General features: G+C 40.2%; 1 protein-coding gene across 9 annotated transcripts in view; it reads right to left on the reverse strand.

Annotated features, from left to right (window-relative positions):
• The window catches only part of FUOM (fucose mutarotase), a 41,447-nt gene extending 21,037 nt beyond the window's left edge, over positions 1–20,410 (reverse strand). For 5 of the 9 annotated variants that reach the window (XR_012477732.1, XR_012477731.1, XM_074232627.1 and 2 more), the window contains exons 1-4: positions 20,276–20,410; positions 17,278–17,346; positions 13,484–13,554; positions 13,178–13,279 (exon numbers count right to left, since the gene is read on the reverse strand). Coding sequence is in view for 7 of the 9 variants with exons in the window: in XM_074232627.1 (XP_074088728.1) it covers positions 13,178–13,279; positions 13,484–13,554; positions 17,278–17,346; positions 20,276–20,360 (327 nt within the window). In the remaining 2 variants the exon portion in view is untranslated. Of the gene's footprint in view, positions 1–12,049; positions 12,168–13,177; positions 13,280–13,483; positions 13,555–17,277; positions 17,347–20,275 lie in introns of all 9 variants that reach the window. The other 4 variants (XM_074232623.1, XM_074232622.1, XM_074232621.1 and 1 more) reach the window with 1 other exon arrangement.
• Positions 20,411–22,705: the final 2,295 nt, after the last annotated feature.

The raw sequence follows: 22,705 nt of genomic DNA on the forward strand, positions 1-22,705 counted from the left end.
CATCTCCTTAGCCTTGGACACTGTCTCTCAATGTAGTCTAAGGCTGTTAGCTTGTCTGCTTACAAGCTTGGCCAGACCCTAAGGCAACCCCCACTAAGACATGTGCTCTGAAGGAAGGGAGCATAGCAAATATTTAACTAGGAGGCAGCAGTAAACAAGACTGTAAAATAGAGGAGACAGAGTCAGAAAAACAAGATTCTACAAGGTAAAACAGCCACATTATGAGTCACATAGACCCTAACTTGACTATTTCTCAAACATTACCTGACTACTATATTCTTACCAGCTAAATAAACTATTAAAGTAAAGGGTCTACTGCCAGGGCAATCACTGGCACCATTCAGATACTCCAGTTTAGAACTGTTTCCTAAAATGTCTAGAGCAGCTGCATTTACCTTATTGCACTCAAGTCATGATGTCATCCCTGACCATAGAATAAATTGTTTGGTCCCAGATGTGTGGTGGCCTTGGTCTTCTTCATGCTCAGTTCACAGAGTGGAAACCCAGGTTAACTAAGAGCTAGGCTAATACACACACACAGACCTATATTTACCCACACACATATATGCATATACGTACACACAGAGACATACATACACACACACACATACACACATACATACACCATTCACAGAGGAAATGCAGAAAAGGGTGGGGGTGGAAGATAATGAGAAGTGAAGAAACCAAGGTCTCTGCCAAGAGGAAGGATCAGAGCTGAGGTTCAAAATTTTCTTCCTATATAAAGATCAGAAATACAGGACTAAGCAGATGGTATAAATGCCATCCTAAGATGCATCAATTCTGCCCATAAATAGTATTTTCTGGGCTCTGCAGGCACTGGCCTTGATCATCAGAGAGATTTGCAAAGGAATCCAGTTTGCCATTTATATGCATTTACTGTCTCATTTTCTATTGGATAGTACAGATATGACAATGGTTGCCAGCACTGAGGCCTTCTGCTAAGATACTACAGAACTAATTTCCTAAAACTCAGTCATGTCTGGGGAGAAATACAATGGTCCCCCTTTGTGAGAGACAGGACTTTAGATTTCTATTAGAAGTAACAAAAGTAAACCTTTTAAAGGGAGCAGAATTCTGGCCACTAGATAAACCTGCCCAGGAAATTAAAACAGAGTAAAAAATAATAATTCCATAACTCTCCTTTCTTGATCCTCTCTTCCATCTTTCTCCATTTCTGTCCCTTCCATTATCTTTCTACCTCCCTCCCTTATGACCCCCTCCATACCACTTTGTTTCTCTGTCTCTGTCTCTCTCTGTCTCTCTGTCTCTCTGTTTCTCTTGTCTCTGTCTCTGTCTCTCTCAATGGAACTTTTCTTCACAGGAACTTAAAGACCCTATTCTCATGCTATAGCCCTAAGCCGCATATAGCCCTGTGAGGTAGACAAAGGTTCACAGACACACTCATCTCCCAAAAGGTAAATGGTCACAAAGAAAATCAGGAGCAAGACCCAGAAATGAAGTCCCAGTCCATCGGTTCCCCCCACTTCTTTGACTTTTATGAATATGATTTAGTTTTAAAATTCCTAACTACCAGAAAGCTCAGAGAGCCACGTATCAACCCAGTCTCCTGTTTGCCACCAGAAAAAACACAATGGGAAGAATGCAGCTGTTTTTGATGAGATGGGCACCAATAAGACAATGTCTGATTTTCATTAACTATAAGTAAATTATTAATTTATGCCAGACACAGAAAAGAGATGCAGCCATATTATAAACTTAAAGATCACAAGAGACAAGCATACAGACCACCTGGAAGGCTATTGTGGACACACACACGTGCGCATGCACACACACACACACACACACACACACACACACGAAACTATGGATTTTGCAATTATGTTTATCCCTTATCCCTCATTATGCAATAATAAATACCCTGCTTTTATGTAGAGTTTTATGGTTTGCAATGCTTTTCACATATGTCATTTTGTTTAAGCTTCACAACAACCCTGGGAGGGAACTGGTATTATCTTCACTTTAGAGTTGAGGAAACAGAGGTTAAGGAACTTGCCCAGGGTCATACGGCTAGTACTAAGTTAATGCAGGTCTTCCTGACAGAAGTCCAGTGCTCTGCTCATTGTACCACTCTGCTGCAACATGGGATGAGTATTTGAAACTAGATTTGAACTCAGACCTTTCTGCCTTCAAGCCCACAGGATCTTTGATCACTGAGTATAGGGCTCTACAATTAGGGGAAGGTTAATATGGGTAAGATGCAAACTTCAGGAATATGAGAATCTATTGCATCCTCCAGGAAGGCTTCAGAATAGGTCAAAAGGCAATGGGCTCATCTGTGCCTCAACTTCCTTCATAAGATAGGTCAATGACAATTGCTTAGAATTTAGTTTAGAGGTGTTCTAGTCTAGCTCCTTCCTTTCACAGAAGGGGGAAATGGTATGGGCCACTCATGATTATATGGTTAATGATTGCCTGAACCAGGAGCAAAGTCCTCATCATCTCAATCCAAGTCAGCATCCTTTTCGTAGCATTGAATAAGCCCTTAGGGTACCCTGAATTTACTGCACAAATGGCCACAATTAGGGGACATTTCCGAGGCCTGGGGATGATAAAGACCTAGCTTTACTTTAGCTGTTGTTTTCCAGACTTACAACAGTCAATAATAAACTGCCAGACTTTCCAGAGATGGGAGAAAAAGACAGGATAATAAAACATCAGTGGACAACAGATGCTCTAGCCCCCCCTGGACTCTGGGGGACAATATGGTAATATGGTGAGAGGAAAGATCCAATGCCATTTAATTATGTTACCATCACAAAGGAAGCTGAGGCCAGCCCCACCTGCTGTCATCTTAGAGGGTCAAATAGAGGAAAAGAAGAGGTCTCTCAGAGCTGATGGAGGAAAAAAAATAGAGGGAGACAAAAGAGATCCAGAGTTTATGGTAGTAGATAAAGCTTTGGGTTTTTTAAGGGTCAGGAAGACATGGGTTCAAATCCTACCTCTAAACTATTAGTTGTGTTTTGATAAGTCAGTCACTTAGCCTCTGTGGGATTCAGTTTACTCCACCATCAAAGGAAAGGGTTGGATTAGACGCCCTTCTCCATTAGACTGTGAGCTTCTTGAAAACGGGGTTTGCCTTTGGATCCTTCCAAGTTTAAGAATATAGTGGTTGCTTAATAAATGTTTATTGATTAACCGACCTCAGCTCTGAAATTATGACTTGTTGCTTGCTTTCCTTCTACTAAAACTAGGACAGAAATGATGCCAGAAGACAAGGAACAGCTAGTTGAAGGAGCGACCATTTACTGAACAAATGCCTCGGAGGTGTCGGAGTCACAGAGGGAAGAGACGCAAAGAAGGAAGGCCGGGCTGGAGAGGGGGGATATAGGAGCGTAGTTTGTTCATAGAGCCAAAAGTTAAAATACAGGAATTTCCATTCCTTAGTATGGAACAGTGACTGCGGCCTGGAGTCTGAACCCAACCATTAGGGAGATGCCATATTGGATCTCGAGCAATCAAGGCTGCCCACCAGCCCCAGTCCATGACAACTAATTAAAGGCAAAAGTTGCATGCTAAGAATCTATAAATTACAGCACTGCGTGGACACCTGGGCCAGTGGGAAGGACTGGAGGCTGGAGTCAGTGAAAGATGTGACCAGAGAAATCACTTCAGTGAGGCTTGAGTGAAAATAGAGCAGAATGTCAAGGACATTGGTCTGCCATTGTGGGGCCTATATTAGTCAGTCAATCAGTTATCACTATGCTCCAGGCACCATGATAAACTTGGGAGGATAGAAAGAAAGGCAGAATCAAAGTGATCCTTCCCAGGGACTAAATGGGGAGACAAAATGTAAACAATTACATGCAGATAAGATATATACAATGTAAATGGGAGTCAATCCCAAAGGAAAAGCACTAGCAATGGAGTGGACTAGAAAAAGCCTCTTGCAGCCGGGGGAAATGTGAACTGTGTCTTGACAGAAGCCAGGAGGCAGAGGTGAAGACATAGAGCATTTTGGGAATGGGCTAAAGCTGGAGAAATGACCCAGAATTGAGAGATGGGGTGTTTGCTGTATATGAGGACCAGTAAGAAGACTGTTCTTACTAGATTGTAGTCAGAATGGAGGGAAATAAAGTGTTAGAAACCTGGGAAGGTAAGAAAGGGTCAGGTTGTAAAATACTTTGAAACTTGGAGGATTTTATATTTGATTACAGAAGTGACAGGGAGACGGTGGAGTTTATTGAGAGGTGACAAGTGGTTTGACTTGGAATTCAAGAGATCACTTTGGCCTGAGAGGGATAGGCTAGAATAGGGAGAGGTGAGTTAGGTAGACCAACCAGCCAGCAGGCTATTAGTGTGAGGTATACCTGAGGGATGACTGTGTTAGCAGAGAGAAGGGATAAAGATGAGAGATATCATGCAAGTGGAAATGAGAAGTCTTGGCAAGTATTCGGTATGCAAGAGAAGAGCTGAGGATGAGCTTGGGTGAATGGGATGATGATGGTGTCTGGACAGTATTAGGAAAGTTTGGAAGAGGGATAACACTAATATTAATAACAAGAATAGATGGAATGAAGAGAGGCTCATCAATCCAGGGTTGAAAATGCACCTCAGAGGCCATTTAGTCCAAACTCTTCATTTTATAAATGAGGAAACCGAGGTCCAAGGAGATGAATAACCTGGTCACCTGGCCAATGAGTTAGTAGTAAGATTTCTAACTCTAGAGTCAGTGCCCTTTCCATTGTACCAAAAGTCTTTCCCATTAAAATGTATCATTATTAGTAATAACAGTAATTCAAATTTACATGGACCCTTATGGTTTACAAAGCAGTTCATTATCATTATCATTATTATTATTTGGTTTTTGCAAGGCAATGGAGTTAAGTGGCTTGCCCAAGGCCACACAGCTAGGTCATTATTAAGTGTCTGAGACAGAATTTGAACTCAGGTCCTCCTGACTCCAGGGCCGGTGCTTTATCCACTGCGCCACCTAGCCGCCCCATGCAAAGCAGTTTAAACATATAATGGCATTAGGTCCTCACATGACCCCATGGTGTATATGACACCAGCAACATAATTACCAATTTGACAATGATGATGATGAGAACTTATCAGAGATGTATATAAAAGGTCTAACTTGGAGAGAAACAACCAGGTTCAAGTCTTGCTTCTGATTGCACTAATTGTGTAACTTTGCTCAAGGACCTTAACTTATCAGAGTCTGGTGTATAGGCACTAAAATAATATGCTGCTGCTGCTACTGTTGGTGTTCTAAAGAAATGAAGGCTTTTATATAGATAAGGTTACCTGATAAACTTGAAAAGATATTATCAGGAATGGACAAAGATTTTGTATTGCTATTTTCAACAGTATCCTCAGTTCTATGTTCTATGATAAGGAATTGCACCTTAGTGTATGGGCAATGTGAAGAAATAACTTTCTCCTTAATCCCAGATTAGACAGACTAAAAGTAGAAGTTGTAGCATATCTTAAATCTGCAGAAAGAAAAGCAGATGAACCTGGAAACAGTGAAAAAACTACACCTAGTGTGAATATCAGGAGCATTACATAACAATGAAACAGATGGGAAAAAGTAACGCCAAGGTCTAAAATGCCTTTGAAGTAGATGGGCATATTTAAAATAGAATTTCAAAAAGACCTTTTTTTTAAGTTTGGTAGCACAGATTCAACTGATAGACTAATGATAGTTTACCAGAACAGAGTAATTGCAAAAAGACTGATACCTACTATAACCCTCATGAACAAATGAATTATTTGACTGAGAATATCAAAACAATTTAGGAACTGTACAGAAGATATATGCTAGACCCATCCCCAATGTATAGAATCAGAGGTAGAAAGGAGAAATTGCCTAGGATTAATCCTAAAGGCAGGAAGAGGTGGATTGAGAAAACTATTCAAGATCCTTAGAAAGGCAATGGAAGCATATAGAAATGAACATGGAGGGGCAGAAAGGATTTTAAAAAATTATTAAGTCCAACCCTCTCATTTTATATGTAAGGAAACTAAAGTACGGCGAGGTTAAGTGACTTACCCAGAATCACATAGCTAGTAAGTATCAGGGGTCTTTATGACTCCAATTCCAGAGACCTATTTACTATCCCATGTTGCCTCTCATAACATCAATAATAAACTATTTAGTGTGGTAGAAAATGTTAACAGCACACTGCCAATTAAAGGCAGACAAAAAAAAAGACGCATGGCAGAATGGAATCTGGGGGAAAAGTACATCAGAAATTCTCCATACCCTCAATTAACAATCAAAAATGAAAGCCAGTGAGTGAAAAGCAGACTAAGAACGTATTTGATAATTCAACATCAGTCAAAAACTAAGTGTAGAAGTTTGAATAGCAAGGAAATTTGAGGAGACAAAGAATTTTCAAAGAAGAAGGATATGGAGAATTTTTGGCCACTTTTATCTAATATCGCTAATTGCCTCTCACACATATCAAGTTAAATATACAGTAGACATCTTAAATTCAACATATCCAAAATTAAATGCATTTTTTTCCTAACATTTCCTCCTAAAATTTCCTCCCCTTTTCTTTTTCTTTAAAGGGCATGTCATCCCCAAATTAGGAGTTGTCCTGGATTCCTCACTCTCTCATTGCCCCATATCCACACTTCTGCCAAGGGCTGTTGACTTCACTTCTGCAACACTTCTCCAACATGTCCTCTTCTCTCCCCTGTCGCTGCCACCACCTTGGTGCCCAACATCATTACTTCTACAATAGCCACTGATGGGTCTGCCTGTCTCAAGTCTCTCTCCATTCCTATCCGTCCTCCATTTAGCAAGCAAAACAATTTTCCTTAACCACAGGTCCAACTAGGTCATACACCATCCCCAGTTATTAAAATCCAGTGACTCCTTATCACCTCCAATATCAAATAAAAATTTTGTTTTTGGCATTCAACCCTTTCTTTACCAAAACCTCTTCTATCTCACTCCTTGTCCAGTGACACTGGTCTCCTGGTTCTTCCAATGAGCAAGACACTTCATCTCTCCACTATGGGAAATTTTTTATGACCATCCCAAAAATCAAGAATGATTTTTCTCCTTCTCTCTGTCTATAGGCTTCTCTGGCTCCTTTCATGTATCAGTTAAAGTCCCATCTTCTATAGGAAATTTTTCCCAACTCCTCTTAATTGTAGTGTCTTCCCTCTGCTAATTAGTTCCTATTTAACCTGAATGGAGTTTGTTTGCATATATCTGTTTTTTTATTGTCTCCCCCAAGTGATTATAAGCTGCTTGAGAGCAGTGACTATCTTTTGTCTCTTTTTGTATCTCCAGTGCTAAAAAATAGAAGTTTAGTAAATATTTGTTTACTGAGATAATACATAAAGTAAGTAGCTAAAACATGCAACAGAAAGTTAATATATATACACCATTAACGTCATGAGAAACAGAATGACAACATTAGAAGGTGACTGAAATTCTAATTTCTTTTCAAAATTAGGAAAAAAGGTTTGGATACAATCCATAATTATTGACTCAAACTCACCTTCCTCACTGTACCAAACCCTGATCTCATGTTTCTTAATAGAAGGCATCACATTTTTATTAATAAAAGATGAGAATACCCATGATCCTTTCAAATACAAATTATGTACTTAATAGAAAGCATTCACAGCTTGTATAGCTCCAAAGAAAACTCTATAAACACATATTTTTAAAAAGCAATATTGAATAAAAGACAAAAAAGAATAGCAAAAAGTCCCTGTGTATAAAGAACAACTCATATATCAATTTAATTATTTTTAAAGATGACAGCTTCAAGTGCAGAATCAGTATTAACCCTGATTTCAAAGTTGACCCATTGAAAGCATTTTTGAGACAACTTTCATAACATAGAACATATCAGGGATGACACATAACTCATCCCACTCCCACATGGTTTTAATTTCTTCCACAACGTCTCTATATTTTAAAAGCTTTTCATTTCATTTTGTTGGGAGATAATATGAATATTTAAAATGGTGGCATCTGTTAAAAATGTTGATCAAATTTATGTCCAGTTGGTTAAAGGCATCAGTTTTGTCTGTAATGATGCCATGGTTCCAATACTATATTTGTTGCTCAAGACTATTTTAGGGTTTGTATTTATAGCATAGGGATTTGTTGGCTCTTAGATTGTAAAAGATAAAGAATTTCTGGTGTACAATTCTAGATACCTTTTCACATCTTTCTAGTATCTGACACCAAAATGTTGAAGCTTCCAGTGATATGTTGCAGATTCCATTACTTTGTTGCATAATTTGCATTAATCAATGAATCCTAGCTTCCTAAAAATAATTGTTCTGTTGTTTCTCATAGCAATGATATGATTCTGGATCTTGGACTTCTTGGTTGCTATAAACAAATTCACATGATTAACCCATTTATGAATACTTCTATAGCAATATATTATTGATTGGGTCCTTGCCAATATTATTGGTTAAGTTCATGCCCATTTTAATAGTTGAGTCCATGACCATAGAGAATTTTTTAATAACACTCTTGGATCTTGACTGTTCTGGAGTCTCCATTTGGAGACTATTTGCTTACATTCAATAAGTCTGGTGTTGTGTGTCTTCAGTTAGTCTTTATTATTGCTTTGTAAAGCGAGATTTGTTTGTCCTTGCCAGCTCATGCTCAATGCACCTTACTTGGAGAAGGTTATGGCATTTGTAAGTATCATTTTAACCCATTGATTCAGTTTGACCTTTAAGATAAAGCTCAAAGCCTTCCGTCTCTATTCTTCATTGTTGTACATTAAGAATTTTATACTTATCGAATCCAGATGACATTTTTATATCATTGGTAAAACTCCCACAAGATAAAGTAGCCTATTTAATTTGTCTTTCAGTTAAACTATATAATGTAAATTGATGTTAGCAATATACATTAAGTGATTCACGTATTGTTTTGACATAACTCTCTTTTACTTGAAAGCCATCAGAGGATGATAATAGGTTTAAGAATAGGCTCAGCATGAGCAAGTTTAAATTGTCTCCCTGATGGATGCTGCTTTTTCTATCAGTTGTTCCTGATATTATTGCGTTTGGTAATGTGTTTTAAATAGAGAACATTTTTCCATGTGAGCATTAAATTAATCTGGCATTTTTACTAAACTTATATATATATATATATATTTTTATTTTTACAGTACAAAGAAAACATGATGTCCCAAAGAGAGAACTGGTCTTAAAGTCAGGAAAATGTGGCTTCGAGTCTCATCCCTGACCTTTACTGGCTCTGTGACTTTGGCAATTTAGTCACCCTCTCTCTGCTGTATTGCAGCCATAATTGGGAGGGCAGTTTTCTCAGCAAAGAAATCTCAGGAATAATCCCTGTCTGGATTGCTATTTGCAGAACATGACTAAGCCATGAGTGTAGAACTGAATCAAAAGCTTTGTGGAGGAAGGGAACAAATATTTATACATTTATATAGCATCTTCTGTGTTCCAGTCCCCAGGCTAAGCAACTTTTACAAATATTGTCTCAGCTCTGAAGGGCTTGTAATGGAAAATGCTATACATCCCAGAGAAATAACTGATGATATCTGAATACAGCTTGAAATATACTTTAGTTTTACTTTATTCTTCTCGAGGGATTTTTTCTGGTCTATATTGTCTTTCACAACATGACTGTTATGGAAATGCTTTGCAAGATGACACATGTATAAACCTGTATTTAATTACTTGCCTTCTCAGTGAGGGGAAGGGTCAGGAGGAAGAGAGAGAATTTGGAACTAAAAAGTTTAAAATGAATGTTAAAAATTGTTTATACATGAACAAAAAAACCCCAAAAAACAAACAAGCAAAAATATTGATTCACTGGATCCTCACTACAATCCTGGGAGGTAAGTCCTGTAATTATCCTCTTTTACAGATGGGGAAACTGAGACTGGAAGTAGTTAAGTAATTTGTCCAGTGTTCCACAACTTCCAAAGCTCTAAGAGAGGAGGATTTGATCTTCCAGACTCCAAGTTAAAATACCTGAATTTAAGCACCCGGCATAACCAGTAGGGGCAGCTAGGTGATGCAGTGGATAGTGCTGGACTTGACAGGGAGATCCGAGTTCAAATGTGACTCAGATTGTGTGACCCTGGCCAAGTGACTTAGCCTTTTGGTGCTTCAATTTCCTCATCTGTGGTTTGGAGATAATAAGAGTACCAACATCCCAGGGTTGTTGTGAAGAAGATAATGTGAATTAAAGTTTTTAAAGAATTCTGCAAACTGTAAAACACTATATAAATGTTATTATATCCACCTACCTGCCTGATTATGTCCCCAAATCATCACAACAACTTTCCTAAGTGGCTGTTAAAGGTATTTCTTAAGAGAATTTCTGATAGCCTTATTACTGTCATTTATGTAAGACCAGAAGTCATGTAAAAACATCAAAATGAGACCTCAAACTGTAGCTCAAGTGATTAATTGGTTAGTGAAAAAAGAATTTCTGGATTAGCTTTTTTACTTCTATTTACTTAAGATGAACATGTAATGTAACTAGCCTTGGCTCCAGTATTAATGATTAGTATGAAAATTCCAGCTATATCCCCAGTTTATCATTTTATCTCATATAGATCTTCTCCTTTTGGTATATTTACCTTTTCCTCCTTCCCTCTGCTGTATCATCCTTTCCAGGTAACAAAAATCTATTTAATGCAATTTAAGACTGGTCTGGGACTCATTGGCTTTTGTAAATGGTGGGTCTATGTTCTGAACATATCACACACAACTTGGTCATCTCATATTTCTGCTTGCTGATGAATACAATTGGCCACATTACCTATCAAATCCTTAGAGCAACTTCAGAAAAGCCTAGAAAGACTTACATGAACTGATACTGAGTTGCAGGAAGCAGAACCAAGAGAACACCATACACATTAGTAGCAATATTGTATGATGATCAATTATGATGGTTTTAGCTCTTCTCAGCAATAGAGTGATTATTGTAATGAAAAAAATATATCCAGAGAACAGTGAATATAGACCAAAACATACTATTTTCCATTTTAAAATTTTGTTTTATGCTTTATGTTTTTTTGCTCTCAGATTTTTGTTCTATTTTGTTCTGATTCTTCTTTTACAGCATGACTAATATGGAAATATGTTTAATATAATTATACAGATTACTCACTGTCAAAGGGAGAGGAGAAGGCAGAGGAGGGAGAAAAATGTGGAACTTTAAAGCTTATTAAAAAAATGAATGTTGAAAACTATCTTTGCATGTAGTTGGAATAATAAACAAATAAAATTTAAAAACAATTTCTGTGACGGATATTATTTTGCCTCATTTCATACAAGAAGAATATGAACCTCAGGGAAAAGTCATGACTTGTTCCTGCTCACCCTGCTTCGGATGAAATTATTCTCAATCAGTATGAGGCAGGCTGGGCTGTTCATCTAGCCTTTCCTCCAGATGCTATCTCACCATCCTTTCATACCTTTCCAAGGCAAAAAAATACTTGGCATTAAATAATCAAGTTTAAAGGGCACTAAGGTTTATGAAGCACTTTTGGTACTTTATCTTATTCGACTTTTACAATAACTCTATGACTTCAATACTAAAGGTATTATCCCAATTTCACATATTGAAGAAACTAAGGCTAAGAGAGGTTAAATGACTTGCCCATGATCTCACAGCTAGGTGAGATTCAAAATCAGGCCTCTCCTGATCCCTCTTTTACTCTAACTTCTACCGCAGATTTATTAAACATTCTACCCCAGGCACTTAGGTTTGGCCAAACCAGATTAAAAAATAATTTGGAAATAGTTGAAAAATCAATAAAAATAGAGCAAAACAGGCAATTATACCAAGTCAATATGGAACTCATAGATTCCCTCTTTTATCAATTGGTGGTTCCCGTTTTTATTTGAGTTTGACACTACTGCCTAGACTCTACCACTTATCACATTTATGGATCCACAACATTTCAGGGTGGGGATTTTACATTACAGCATCATCTAGAAAGTAAGGAAAGGAACATTCTATTCATTTTACATAAAAAAGAGGCTGAGAATACCCCACAGTTAATAGTGTATAGAAACCAGATCTCACCTCCCCTGATTCTTAGTCCAGAGATTTTTTGTTGTGGTGGTTGGGGGTGGGAGCAAGGTTCAGGAGTCAGGTAACTTGTCTTTGAAGCCCAAAATTCAAGGAAGGGAAGAGTTCCTCTCTTGCTAAGAGAAAACCCATGTGCATAACAGTCACTGACACCAATTAATATAAATCTAAATTAAACAATCAACAAAAACTTTATCACCAGCAAGGTGACTGAGTATTAGACTTGGAGACAGGATGAACCAAGTTCAAGTCTTACCCAGACCCTAACTAGCTCGGCAACTCTAGGTAAGCTCTTTCAGCCTCCATTTCTGTATCCATTTTAGGTTTTTTTTAGTATTTTTTTTTTTTTGCAAGGCAATGGGGTTAAGTGGCTTGCCTAAGGCCACACAGGTAATTATTAAGCATCTGAGGCCAGATTTGAACTTGGGTCCTCCTGACTCCAGGGCTGGTGCTCTATCCACTGTGCCACCTAGTCATCCCACTGCATCCATTTAAAAAAATACCCACAGGTTGATGTGAGGAAAAAATGAGATACTGTAGAGAAAGTCTTTCACAAATCAAAGCCCTAGAAATGAGCTAGATATCATTTATTAAGTGTCTACTTTGTTTGTAATATGCACTGTGGCAGAATGAACATAAAGAATGAAACAATCCCTACACACAAAGCTTTTGTATTCTAATGAATGAGATAAATATTTAAATATAAACAAAATAAAGGTAGCTGGGTGGTATAGTGGATTGAGTGCCAGGGCTAGTTGGAGAGACTCAGTTTTCTGAGTTTAAATTTGGTTTCAGACATTTACTAGCTGTGTGACTCTGGCCTAGTCATTTCATTTCATCTTGCTTGCCTCAGTTTCCTCAGCTAAGAAATGATTTGGAGAAGGAATTGGCAAACCACTCTGCCAAGAAAACCCCCAAAGTGAATCATGAAGAGTCAGAAAGAAAGGTAAAACAGCCAAGAAAACCTTCATAAAGTCAACAAGCAGATTTTGGAAAGGGTACGATTGTGTGTCACTGATGCCACTCAGAGTCCGCGAGAACCAGCAGAGATTTTCCCACTTGATCCCTTGTTATCTACCCACCCTTTTCCCCCTTATATGACAGAAGAGTCAGGGAACTCACTGGGCAGCCAGATTGAGACAGGAGGTTTTGGTAGATTTGCCACACAGGAGGTGCCCTGAGACCTTTGGCCTTGTCACTCTCCACCAGGTCCATGACTACTACCTGTAAAGAGGATGATGTATTGTTGGGGTTGTTACAACTATTACAGAAAAGATTTTTTTCCTATACAAGTTGGCCTAAATAATACCTAAGGATCCTTCATGGATGAGATTCCATGATTTCTGTGACACCAGAAGCTCCCCAACTTCTCAGTTGTCTTGCCATTCCTATCCCTTAGTTCAGAACCTTGAAGACAGTCTTTCTTACCGGATTCGGCTCATAAGTATCCAAGGGTAGCAGCTTCAAGATGGACTCCAGTAGCTGTGGGATGCTTAAGCCTGCAACCACAAAAGACAGCCTCAGTGAGTGGAGTCCGACATGGGGATGGTAGGGCTAAGCAATGGAGCCGATGAGCGGAGGCTTCTGGGACAGTGAAAGCGGTCCTACTTGCTTGGTGAAGAGGCATGGCAGCTGTTGCTTCCTCTAAGATTTTCCCTCCCACCATGATTAATAGCAATTCCTTCCATCTCTAAAATGCTACAACACTTTTCAAAGCACTTTTGCTTCCAGTGTTTTATTAGAATCAGAGCAATCCTGTAAAAGCCAGTGAAAAATCGCTATAACTAATATTTTGCATGAGTTTGGGGGCAGGGAGATAGGGCAACACAGGGGAGGAACTCTAAATGAGTGTACTTTCCATAAGCATATGTTTGCATTCTCTTTAGCCATGCTATAGGGAATAGGCAGGGATAAGGAATGGTGATGACATCAGCAAGGTTAGTCAAAATGTATATGTAATGACTCTTTCTGTAAAGGCATTCAGATATATCCCTTAGTCTAATTAGCATCGATCATAAAATGAGAAAGCACCTTAAGAATCACTAAGTCCAATTTAATCTTTACAGATAAGGAAACTGAGGTCCATAAAGATGAAACGAGCTCTTCTCCTAGTTGAAACAATTATTTTTATTATCACTGAGAAAGGTCATACACTGGTTATAAGAGCAGAGATTCTGCTCTAAGGAAGTTCCCCTCATCCCATAGCTATCAGCTTGTGCCCCAAAGCAATTGGGTCAAATTATCTGTATATGTGTCCCTTCTCTTGGAAGGCAAAGGTTAGATCCTATTTTATATCTGTATCTAGTTCAGCTCCAAGAATAGGGTTTTTTACCTAGTAGGCATGTCACAGTTAGCCCAGAGAGAAGGCTTAAGGAAGATATAACAACTGTTAAGTATTTGTAGGACTTTCTTGTGGAAAAGGAATTAGAACAATTTGGGTCCAGAAGACAGATCTGGGAGCATGGGTAAAAGATGCAAGGAGGGAAATTTCTTGGAGAATGGACATGTTCTCACTGGACATTCAAGTGAATCATTCTTAGATGAAACAAAAAAAAAACCCTAAAAATTATAGGAAATGGAGAGACAACAGGAAATACTGTTTGTTTTCTTTTTTCCTGTGAGAATTCCTTAACAGCTGTTGACTTTCTTAAGAAATATATTATTATAAGTGTAATTCATTCCATGAAAAAAACCACAACAAACCTTTCTAATTGTTTGAACTATTCCCAAGTAGAATGTGTTGACTTGGGAGGTAGTGAGTTCCCTATCACTTGGGTTTTTTAAGCAATTTTATTATTTTATTTTATTAATTGAAGCTATAATGACAATTTCTTAGGTATGTTGCTAAAAGGGATGCTTTTTCAGATGTGGGATGGAAGGATTGAACTGAAGTCACTCACGTTCTGAGATTCTGTGACCATAAGCAACCTCAAATGGGTGTCACTTCTTCCTCTAATAGCAACTTCATTGACTGGTAGAACCACAGATAGGTAGTCTTGATGGTCTCTGCCATCTTAGCTTTAGTCATTAAGACCTTGTGCTGGTCTCAAAAGAGAAACATAGGCTATTTCTCTCTTCTTTTCCTTAATTTTTTGGAACTGCCTCTTTAGTTCAGTGTCCAAGTACTGTTATGTGGTTTCAAATCCCATGTGCATTTTCATTTTGATAATATGGTGTCGAAACATTGCTGTCATTTTTGTTCAATCGTTTCAGACATGTCTTTCCATGATTGTGTTTGAGGTTTTCTTGGCAGAGATACTAGAGTGGTTTGCCATTCCCTTTATTAGCTCATGTTACAGATGAGGAATTTGAGGGAAACAGGGTAAATGACTTGCTCAGGGTCACATAGTTACTAAGTATCTGAGGCCAAATTTGAACTCAGAAAAATGAATGTTCATGGTCTTTGCTGGGTGCTCCATATACTACACTAACTAGCTGCCCTGAGGCCATACAACTCTTCACCAATTAGAAAGAGGTCAGCCTGTTCTCAGTGCTATCAAGGACAGCAGACCTTCAACTAATTGGCACTGACAAGAACTTTCAGTAACTGCAACGGTTTCAGGACTAGCTGATCCCTTGGGTTTGAAGCTGTTTTCATGTCCGCTCATCTCCAGATGTTATCTACCTAGCCCCAGGATGTTCATGGCTCTGGGATAACCATGTGAGATGCTCTTCTATCCTGAATAAGGGATTAGCCTGAGAGTAAGAATAACCTGGATTTAGATACAACCTCTTTTACATCCTAAACTGGGTGACCCTGCCTAGATCACTTAACCACTCATGCCCCGAGCCAACTCTCTAACACAACAGGTTAGATAGAAGCCATTGACCTACCTATCAGCACACGTACATATCAGCACCTTCTCTGGAGAACTCAGAGGTCAATTAGTGGAGGGAAGTTTCTCCAACAGAAACTCCCTATTCTGATGAAATCTCCCTTACCAAAACCTTTGACCAAATCATCTGCATATAGAAACAGCAAGGACTTTGGAAGCCATCTGATCAGTGCCCTGCCTTGGACAGAAACTTATCTAAATTACATAGCGTTTTCTCTTTATAAATGTATATATGCATGCTTTTGAAATATTTGTCATACAGGAAGGAACTCAACTGATCTCAGTTTCATAGTAAATGCATGAATAATATCTATGAAATGGAATTGTTTCTCAAAATAACTGTACTTGGTAAGCAATAATACTAGTTAACATATCTACACGGAACTTTAGGGTTTACAAAGCACTATACATGTTATCTCATTTGATTCACATAACAACCCTGTGAGGTAATCCTATCTTGTTTATTATTTTTTATTTGAATTTAATATAAATTTTAGCATTCTTTTCTTTTTAAATTTTGAGCTAAAAATTCTTTTTCCCTACCCACTCATCCACTTAGAGGGCAAGTAGTATATCAGTTCTACATGTGAAGAGATAATTGCTATTTTATGCCCTTTTTACAGCTGAGGTAACTGAGGCACACAGAAGTTAAGTCTCTTGCCCTGAGATACATTATTTCCATTTTATAACTGGGGAAACTGAGGTACACAGAAGTTAAATGCTTTGTCGAGAGACACATTATACCCATTTTACAGTTGAGGAAACTCAGACAAAAGTCAAGTCCTTTGCTCAGAGACATATTATTCTCATTTTACAAATAAGAAAAGGGAGGTACACAAAAGTTAAATCCTTTGCCTAGAGACACATTTTCCCCTTTTTTACAGCTGAGAAAATTGAGGCAGATGGAAGTTAAGTCCTTTTTCCAGGGATGCATTATCCCCATTTTGTTTTAATGTCACATTTCTATGATGATTTAAGATTTGTGATGCTTTGCTTAAATGATATTATTTACTCCTTATAACAAGCCTGTAACTTGCGTGTTACTAACATCTCCCTTTTACAGATGATGAAGAAACTGAGGCTTAAGTAATTTATCCAGGGTCACGCAGCTAATGAGGACCTGAGGCAATATCCAAAGTCATTTCTTCCTAACTCCAGTCCAGTCCTCTCTCCATGATGCTACAGAGGTCTCTCTCTGACCCACTTCTCCTGACACCACGTTCATTTTCCTTTACACTATTTCTAAGCATCTCAGAGCAAAGAAAAACCCTTCTCTGTTCATTGACAACAAATCTTAAACCTTAATCACTGAAGGATAAGCTGGATTTTTTTTCATTTTGATCCTTGTGTATTTGGGGATGGGGTGGGAGGAAAGCAGGGACTCACCATCTGCTCTGACTTCCATTGGACCACACCGGCATATGGACGAAGTAGGAAAATTGGCATCTGCAAGAACTGAAAAAGGCAGGAAGTGTTAAGTCATCACTATCAGTCACAACAAAAACAATAGCCTGGATCACAGGAGCATAGGGCTATAATATATATTTAAGGCATCTTGGGAATGATCTAACTTAATCCTTCCATTTTGAAGTTAAGAAAACTGAGAGCCAAAAGCTAGTATGTTTTGCCTAAGATCACTTATGTAATAAGTGAAAGAACTGGTAGGCCAACCCAAATCCTCCAGCCAAGTCTAGTGTTCTTGCCATTATATCATGCTGGTTAATTGCTGACTGGTGGGCATGTGATCAGTCAAAAAGGTGGACTAAGGAAGATCTAGACCAATCGGGAAAAAAAGCTTCATCAGCCTTAGGTCCTCTCAACCAGAAAAGACAAACAAGGCAACAGCTTCTATCAGTCAATCAATAGAAATAATCAAACCTCCTCTAGATGAGCATTGAATGGTGCAATGGAGATACAAACATAAAAATAACATTATACAATCTTCCCATCAAAGAAAAAATATTCTAATGGGGAGACACCATGTGTCTATATAAGATACATATAAGATAATTATAAAGTCACAATATTAGTAGCTGGAAGCACAAGGAAGCACCTTCTTGCAGAAGGCGTTCTTTAAACAGAATCTTTAAACAGAATCAAGGCAGACTTGAGTAGAAAAGGCATCTCAGAAATAGAAGATGATGAGTGCAAAGGCACTGGGATGAGAGATTAAACCATCATGTTTGATGGACAGCAAGGAAGTCAATTTAGCTGGCCCAGAGATCTTATGGAGGAAGTAATAGAAGGAAAGACTGGAAAGAAAGGAAGGAAGGGCAATAGGGAGTCACTGGAGTTTATTGAGGGAAAATACGGAGGTGGATTCAGTAGTCAGTCCTGACCTGAGGAATAACACTTTGGCAATTAAATGGAGAAAGGATTTGAGGAATTCAAACCAACTATGAGGCTAATTTAGTAGGCAACTGTTAATAAGGGCCTCCACTAGGGTGGTAAGAGGGGAAAGGGGGACATAGACAAGAGATTGTGAAAACAGAGAAATTTGGCAAGACAATGGATATGGGCAAAGAGTGAAAGTGAGGATGACTTACCAAAGTGGTCAAGTTGATATTCCCCTACATAGAAACAGGGAAGTCTGGAAAAGGAGTGGGTTTGGATGAAAAGATAATAAATTCAATTCTGGTCACCAATTTGACATGCCTTGGGAACTAAATTTTCTGGAATGTTAAAAGAAGGAAGATAAAGCCACAGCATGAAAAAAAAACAAACAAAAAAACTGACATATAAAAAAGATCAGTGCTGTTATTCAGTTCAAAAAGCATTTATTAGTTGTCTAAGGAAGATAGGGTCACAACATCAAAAAACAAAAAAAGTAATGATATATAAAAGGGAATATCAGTGCTATTGTTCAATTCAAAAGGCATTTATTAGTTGTCAAAGGAAGATATGACCACGCAAACAAAAAAAAAAAAGATTGGTGCTATTGTTCAATTCACAAAGCATTTATTAATTGTTTACAAGTCAGACTCTGAGTTTTGGGAATACAAAGACAAAAATAAATCAGATCTCCCCCTCTAGGAGCTAATGGTGTCTTCCCACAAATGGGAAATATGTCAATACGTCAATACAGATGGGACCAAAGAATGCTGGAAATGCAAGGGTACTTGAGATCATTGTATCCATTTATTACAGACCACAAAGCCATGGTGACAAAGGTTGTGACTTGCTGATGTACAGCCTCACTGGAGGTCAGTGATAGAACTGAGCTGCAACCTAGCTTTCAGGCCTTAATCTTAGCTCCAGGTCTTGCTACTGGGATCTTGATGAAAAGGATATGCAAATACCTTCCTTCTTAGAAGAGAATGGATTTCCCTAGGGAGGATACAAGGTCAATATCGCAGCCTCTTTTAAAAGACTGGGGAAAAAATGACTTGCAATAGCCAATTCTTCACAGCTGAGCATTAGGATGGGAAGGGATGGGAAGGGATGGGATGACACAGACTTGACATGGTCTGAGGAAAGGGTGCTTGGGGATTTTAGGGGCAGATAATTAGAAGAACCAATCTATTTTTTCTGGTAATAATGCTTGTCCTTCATTTTTGAAGAAGACCATGACCGCAGGGAAGTGATGCCATGGCAAGCACATGAAGTAGATTTGATTGGGGGGGGGGGGTGCTAAGTCCCCAGCCTCACTTTCTCTTCCAGAGCCATCTGGGTCCAATGGCCAGATAGGAATCAGGACGACTGGAGATGGCCCTGGCGATCAGGGTGACGTGACTAGCCCAAGGTCACACAGCAAGTTAAGTGCTAAATGTCTGAGGGTGGATTTGAACTCCAGTCCTCCTGACTCCAAGGTCAGTGCTCTGTCCACTGAGCCACCTGGCTGTCCTCTACGGTCTGGACAGTAGACATGGCAGAAAGGTCACGGTTCTGTGAATCAAATCCTGCTTAGGAAAGCCGACTCTTCAAAGGCACCTGCGCAGAAAATGCTCCCGACTGTGGGTTTGCAAATAAAGAGCTGGGGGTCCTTGAAGCGGTGGACGGTCTGTGCTTAGGGAATGGAAGACTGAGAAAGATGAAAGGGAGAGGGCCATCAAGTGGACAGTCCGGGCTCCCAAGGAACCTGCTGCGGGGAGCCGGACCCTTAAAGCTTTTTCTCTTTGGGGGGAAGTCCAGTGTGAGAATCAGGGCCCGGGGCTTGGCTGGCTTGCTGAGGGCAGCCTTGGGGCTGATCATCTGCCTTCCCGTCCTGTGATCGATCTGGGCTGCCAAGTGATCCTTAAGGCGGGGCTGTGTGTGTGTGTGTGTGTGTGGGGGGGGTGATGGGGACGGAGAAGTGACCACGGCAGCGCTGGGCATCCTGCCCACCCGTCACACCCCAGCCCCCAGCCTCCTGGAGCAGCCTAGGCTAGCGTCGGGCGCTTCTTACCGATCTCGTCTCCGTGCCCCATCTTGGCCAGGGCAAAGAGCAGCTCGGGGGAGAGCAGGGCCGGGATTCCCTTCAGCACCACCATGGTCCGAGCCAACCTGTGCCCACCCGCGGCCTGGCAGGGCGAGGCTGGGACCAGCTCGGGGGCGGGGCCTGGGCGGACCTTCGACTTACTTCCACTTTCCGGGGGGAGGGGCGATAAGAAGTTTTTTTTTTTTAACAAAAGAGCCCTCCACCCCTTTGTACCGGTGCCTGAGCTTCGCCAGCACCCAGGCCTGGCCAGCTCCTTGCCCACAGGGCTGAGCAAGCCCAGAGTGTCCGAGCGGGAAGGGGTCTCGGACCACCCCCTGCGGGTTGTTATCAGCTGCTGGACAGTGACCCACGCAGCCATGCCCAGGCTGGACTCAAAGAATCCCCCGCTGCTGGATCTGGGAAGGGGCCTTCCTCCCAGGACTTCTTATCCAGCCCCTTCAGAGGAAGAAACTGAAGCTTGGGGAGGTTAAGTCAGCTGCCTGAGGTCGTCTAGAGAATATGCATCAAAATCAGAATTTGAACCCAGAGCCCTGCTTCAATAGAACCGGAACCCAGATCTGTCCTGTGACTAAATCCAATCCACCCTCCACGGCACTAGGATTTCTTCGGCCGTGGAAGCCCCGTGGAAGTGATGCCAACCAGTCTACTAGGGGCAAATGCCAGTTTGGCAAGGACTGGCCAGCCCTGGTGGAAGCTCAGTCATGTCCCCAGACCAGTTCTGATGCCCAGTCTAACCACGACTCCTTCCCTCCCGCCTGAACCATGGAGACCAGAAGGTCTGGGGAACCCCTTGGGCAAAGACAAAGCTCTTGGGTCTCACTATCACTTTAAATTTTCAAGATAGTAAAGGGGAAAGAATCACAGGACCTGAGTTCTAATCCCTCTAGGAACTTCATCCTTTCTCAGGTCCCTTACCTTTGAAATGAGGGGCAAGGCCAAGTTAACTTCAAGACCCTTTCAAGTCCAAGCCTTAGAGGCAGTGCGCACAATGGGTGGAGACCAGACTCTGAGGCAAGGGAGGCCTGCTCTCTATTGTCTGTTTGACCCAAGGCCACTAACTCCATGTCCCAGTGACCTAGGTCAAATAGAAGGGGGAGGGGAAATGTCACTAAAGTGTATACGAGGCTCCTTGAAGGTGTCTATTGAGCTAGAAAACTCCATATTAGCATTATCTCTACTTATTTTTATTTGGTGCAAACTTTCCAAATTGCATCAGAAGCATCATGTCCTGTTTGAAACCCTCTTCTCTAGACAAGTAAAGTTAATTGTTTTTGTCCTTCATTTTCAAAAAAGACCATACCATCAGGGAGTTGATACTATGACATAAACTGGATTTAAGTGAAGGAGGCTGTGCTAAGTCACCAGCCTCACTTTCTCCTCTAGAGCCATCTGGGTTCAGTAGCCAGATATGGATCAGGACACTTGGAGATGGCCTTGGAGTTGAGGCAATCAGGGTGAAGTGACTTGCACAACTAGTAAGAATCAAATGTCTAAAGCTGTATTTGAACTCCTGTCCTCCTGACTCCAAGGCCAGTGCTCTATCTACTGCATCACCTAGCTGTCCCCATAGGTAAAGTTAGAAATTGCCAGAACAATGCATACTAGTAAGCACTGTTGGGGGGGGGGGGTTCCCCACCCTGGAGAAACCAGTGAAATGATAGGCTTAACTCCCCCCCCCAATACTCTGTGATTTCATTGATATAAACTTCTGAAACCTCTGCAACCCTGCTGAGTAGAGAGTCATGAGTGCAGTGGCCTGAAATGCGCCGAAACAGAGTAGGTGGAAACAGATTCCCTGGTGGCTGATGATGATAATTGAAACAAATCTGACTTTCAAACTGCTTGCAAAGGAGGTTTAACAAGTACATAAAAAAGAATGAGACTTTGGAGTAGGAACTTAGTGGGAAAATATCTTTTATTATTCTCAAAAGCCTAAGTTTTGACAAGGCCATTTGAAGTCTGCTAGCTCCTCCAAAAGATTAAGTAAATGAAAACAAACTTGAAATGTTCACCCTGAGGGGCTATTCAGTATCAATGAGTTTCCTTGGGGACTCCAGGGCTTTGCATTGTGGGAATTCATTTTGAGGTATGTCTCATAGAGATGACTGCTGAGGTCAGTTCCAACTCAGAAATTCTGGGATTCTGCGAATTATTCCCACGTGTTTAAGTGAAGGAAATCTGAGTCTCTTGGCACTGAAAACCAAGCAACAACTGGTATGTTGTATTCAGGGAGAGCCAGAGCTGCTGTGGAAGAATTTGTGCAAGTGGAACCCCAGAAGTAGTTGTGGGGCACATCAAATTCCATTGAACAAATTCAATAAGCATTTCTTATGTGCTTCCTTAGTCCAATGCAGCATGCTAGAGGCTAGAGGGTGATGAGCTATCTTTGCCACCATG

Source organism: Macrotis lagotis, chromosome 4 (genome assembly GCF_037893015.1).
Source record: "Macrotis lagotis isolate mMagLag1 chromosome 4, bilby.v1.9.chrom.fasta, whole genome shotgun sequence".
NCBI classification, from domain to species: domain Eukaryota; kingdom Metazoa; phylum Chordata; class Mammalia; order Peramelemorphia; family Peramelidae; genus Macrotis; species Macrotis lagotis.